This window comes from Trachymyrmex cornetzi, unplaced genomic scaffold (assembly GCF_001594075.2).
Source record: "Trachymyrmex cornetzi isolate Tcor2-1 unplaced genomic scaffold, Tcor1.1 scaffold840, whole genome shotgun sequence".
Taxonomy (NCBI): Eukaryota; Metazoa; Arthropoda; class Insecta; order Hymenoptera; family Formicidae; genus Trachymyrmex; species Trachymyrmex cornetzi.
Window position 1 is genome coordinate 334,685 of NW_017300181.1, and position 3,490 is coordinate 338,174.

General features: G+C 30.4%; 1 protein-coding gene across 4 annotated transcripts in view; it reads left to right on the forward strand.

Moving 5' to 3' along the window:
* Rab3-GEF (Rab3 GDP-GTP exchange factor) overlaps positions 1 to 3,490 on the forward strand; it is a 38,414-nt gene that overhangs the window by 28,869 nt on the left and 6,055 nt on the right. For all 4 annotated transcript variants that reach the window (XM_018519758.1, XM_018519759.1, XM_018519760.1 and 1 more), the window contains exons 30-31: positions 2,011 to 2,083; positions 2,242 to 2,288. In XM_018519758.1, coding sequence (XP_018375260.1) covers positions 2,011 to 2,083; positions 2,242 to 2,288 — 120 coding nt within the window. The remainder of the gene's footprint in view (positions 1 to 2,010; positions 2,084 to 2,241; positions 2,289 to 3,490) is intronic.

Below are 3,490 nucleotides of genomic sequence, written 5' to 3' on the forward strand. Positions count from 1 at the left end.
TATATTTATATATATATATATATATATATATATCACGACCGTGTATCATTGTCGACCGTATCACGTTCGCCGGTCTGCATTAGATGATACAATTGCACATTTTAGCAACTCTCCGACGCTAAGCAATCAGTAACATTTTACGATTGAGTTTAGGCCATCTCCAGAGTTGCCTGCCGCTATTACGCTTGCCGCTGTATATCGCTGACATTGCTGCTGCTGTTGCTGCGGATGCTGCCGCTGTTTGCCGCCATCGTTGCTACTATTATAGATCTTGCTTAGAAATCAATTACATCGAGATTGCGTCGCGATTGCTGAATGATGCATGGTGTCTTTTGATAGATTTTAGTCGTAGAATAGATTCCTGGATTGCTTGTACATACATCGCTTTGGCCTTTACACCGAAAATTAATTTTTGCAGAACTCAACAATTAAAAAATGTGTTCCTCAAGAACCAGTCTTATAAAGATTGAGTTTTGTGAAAATACAGCGTTGCTCGCTGTTGAGTTTCGATTGAAACAACTATTGTAACAACTATTAAAAGTGATATTGATCATGCTGTTATGAGATAAATGCTTGTACGGCTGCTCTGTAAGCCCTGAGAGGTCCGCGTATGCTGCACGTAGAAATATTTCTAGGGTTTGAGTTCCCCGATTTCAATTCTTTTATTTACAGCATTTTTACACTCTTTGCACGTGTAATGGATACATTTCTATTTCAGCTTTACTCATTAAATATATACACAATATATTCGCAAAATATTTTACATACAATGCGATTTAATATTCGTCACACGGATATCGTCGTCGCGAGATTATCTTTCAATTTCCCTCTCCTTTCGTAGTGATGATTACACGGGAATATAAAGTTACCCAACATATAATTGGAACGCGAATGTTATAAAGTAGTTTAATATTCGAAATGTACAGGTTTTTTAACGTGCAAAATAAATATCCTCTCTGTTAGATTCATTCGCTTTACATACAGCATTGAAAAAAATGATATTTTAAAAATAAAATCACAAATCTTTGAAATAAATACATTTTAAATAAAAAGTATATCTTTGCTATTTCTGGAAAACGAAAGAAACACGATCTGGTCGCGACAATGTTAGTATATCACAACAGTGCTTTGCATCTAATTATAAGTGCAAATTATACTTAATTATTGTATAAATGGCATGAAATAATAATAGTAGTATTAGGTGTTAAACTTAATTCCTGCCGTTTTTCGTCTCCAAAATTGATTTGTTTCGAAGGGAAATACCTTAATCAAAGTATTATTAATAAAGTATTATTAATTAGTAATAAAGTAGAAAATGGAGGAAATTACTTTGATTAAGGTATTCATTCATCTTTCTTTCGAAACAAATCAATTTTGGAGACGAAAAACGGCAGGAATTAAGTTTAACACTTAATAGTTATTACAATTGTTACAAATTTTATCGGTGATTTTTTTATCCGATATACGTCACGCGCGTCACTATGTCATTATTTAAACTATCGATAAAAAGTATCGTGCAAAATTATACGAAAGAAGTGTATAATTTTGCAAATTGTAACTAGTTTGTATAATTATGATTTTCTGTACGACGACATGTAACGATTAAAACAGGCAGTAGGTGAAACACACTTCTTATGCAAAACCCGTCGAGCGCTTCTAGATTTTTAATTAAAAAAATTTATAATTTTGTTGCAATAAATATAATAATATAGGAATATTTGATAATTAATTAAAATGTAGCTAAGAATTATTGTTGATTGATAAAAGACGCGACAAAATCAGCGCTCGAAGGGTGAAAACAGACGCTTATCGTCGAGCGAGCATCACGATATATTTTCACGCCTCGTTTAGAAAGCTGTTCGCACATACGACTGATATTGCTATATCGACGCATATGATAATGATAGGCAAATAGAGAATCGTCAGAATCGTGTGCATGATCGAGTAGATCCAGATCTATGATAACGCGATGCGCAGACCACTAACGCAAACCGATTGTGTTATTTGCAGTTTTTTGTAAGACTCGATCATATCCGCAAGTGCTTTACTCAAAAGGATGGAATCTTTGTTTTGGAAGAATTCAGTAAGTGACATACCGAATACTGCATCGATTACGCTTTTACGCCGTAGATATCTTGTGAAAAAAAAAAACAATAGATTCACAATATTCTCCAACACGCTTCGCTGCAATTTAACATTTAATCTTCGAATGTCGGAATATCGGGTGCCTTTCTGTTTCAGATCCTAAAACTAGACAAGTAATTCAACGTAAATATAAGTCACAAATGGTGAGTACGCGTGTTTCAACGCTCTTTACTGCCGGAATAAAAATATCTGTCGTAATGAGAAAAGATATTTGTTTCGAAAGAAAAGTAATAAAATGTCCGTTTTACTACAAAATGAAATAATAATTTAATTTCGTTAATAATATATTTGTTTTAACTGAATAAAATATTTATTTTATACATAGAATATGATAACATTTTTTAAAATTTTACAATAGTTTAAGAGTTTAATAAACGTATAAAATATTATAAACAACGGTTTATATTTAATTAATTATGTATATCCAAGAATAAAATAAATTTAAATTCAGAAGGTGGCTAAAATTTTATAAACACAAACAAAATAAAGCATACAGCTACAACGCTAGATAAAATTTGCGCAAGTCAATTTATTAAATTACACTAAAATATGAAAATTAAACGTTTCGGTCACAATTTTTGACCATCATCAGTAATTATATGTCTAATATCATTACTTACCATTACAAAAATATATCTCATAAAATACTCTTATTAATTATAAATGATCTGTTACAATAAAATAATAAAGTTGTCTTAGTCGCATTATTATAAATTATGTCTCGTTCTATAATCTCTCTTCAAATGAATATAATTTTGATTCGTCTCGATTTTATAACAGAATTCCAAAAGGTATTATAAGAAGAAGTTTTTTATTCTTGAAAAGTTGTGCGCATATATAAACTTCCCAAAGCTATATTTGCGACCAGCAATCTCGTATGACCTCACAAAATTATGACAAATTAGATCATGGAAAGAGAACCTTCCTTCTCAACAGCGAAAAGTAGACCTTTGGGAAGTTTATATATGCGCACAACTTTTCAAGAATAAAGAACTTCTTCTCATAATACCTTTTGGAATTCTGTTATAAAATAGAGACGAATCAAAATTATATTCATTTGAAGATTATAGAACGAGACATAGTTTATAATAATGCGACTAAGACAACTTTATTATTTTATTGTAACAAATCAATTATAATTAATAAGAGTATTTTACGAGATATATTTTTGTAATAGTAAATAATGATATTAGCAGGGTTGGGGGGTAAATTAATTTTTTCTTTTAACTAAGTTAAGTTAAAGTTAATAACCTTGAAAATTTAACTTAGTTAAGATACAAGTTAATGTATAATGAAATTAATTGAATTAAAAGTTAAGTTAATAAAAAAAAGTAATTGAAAAATT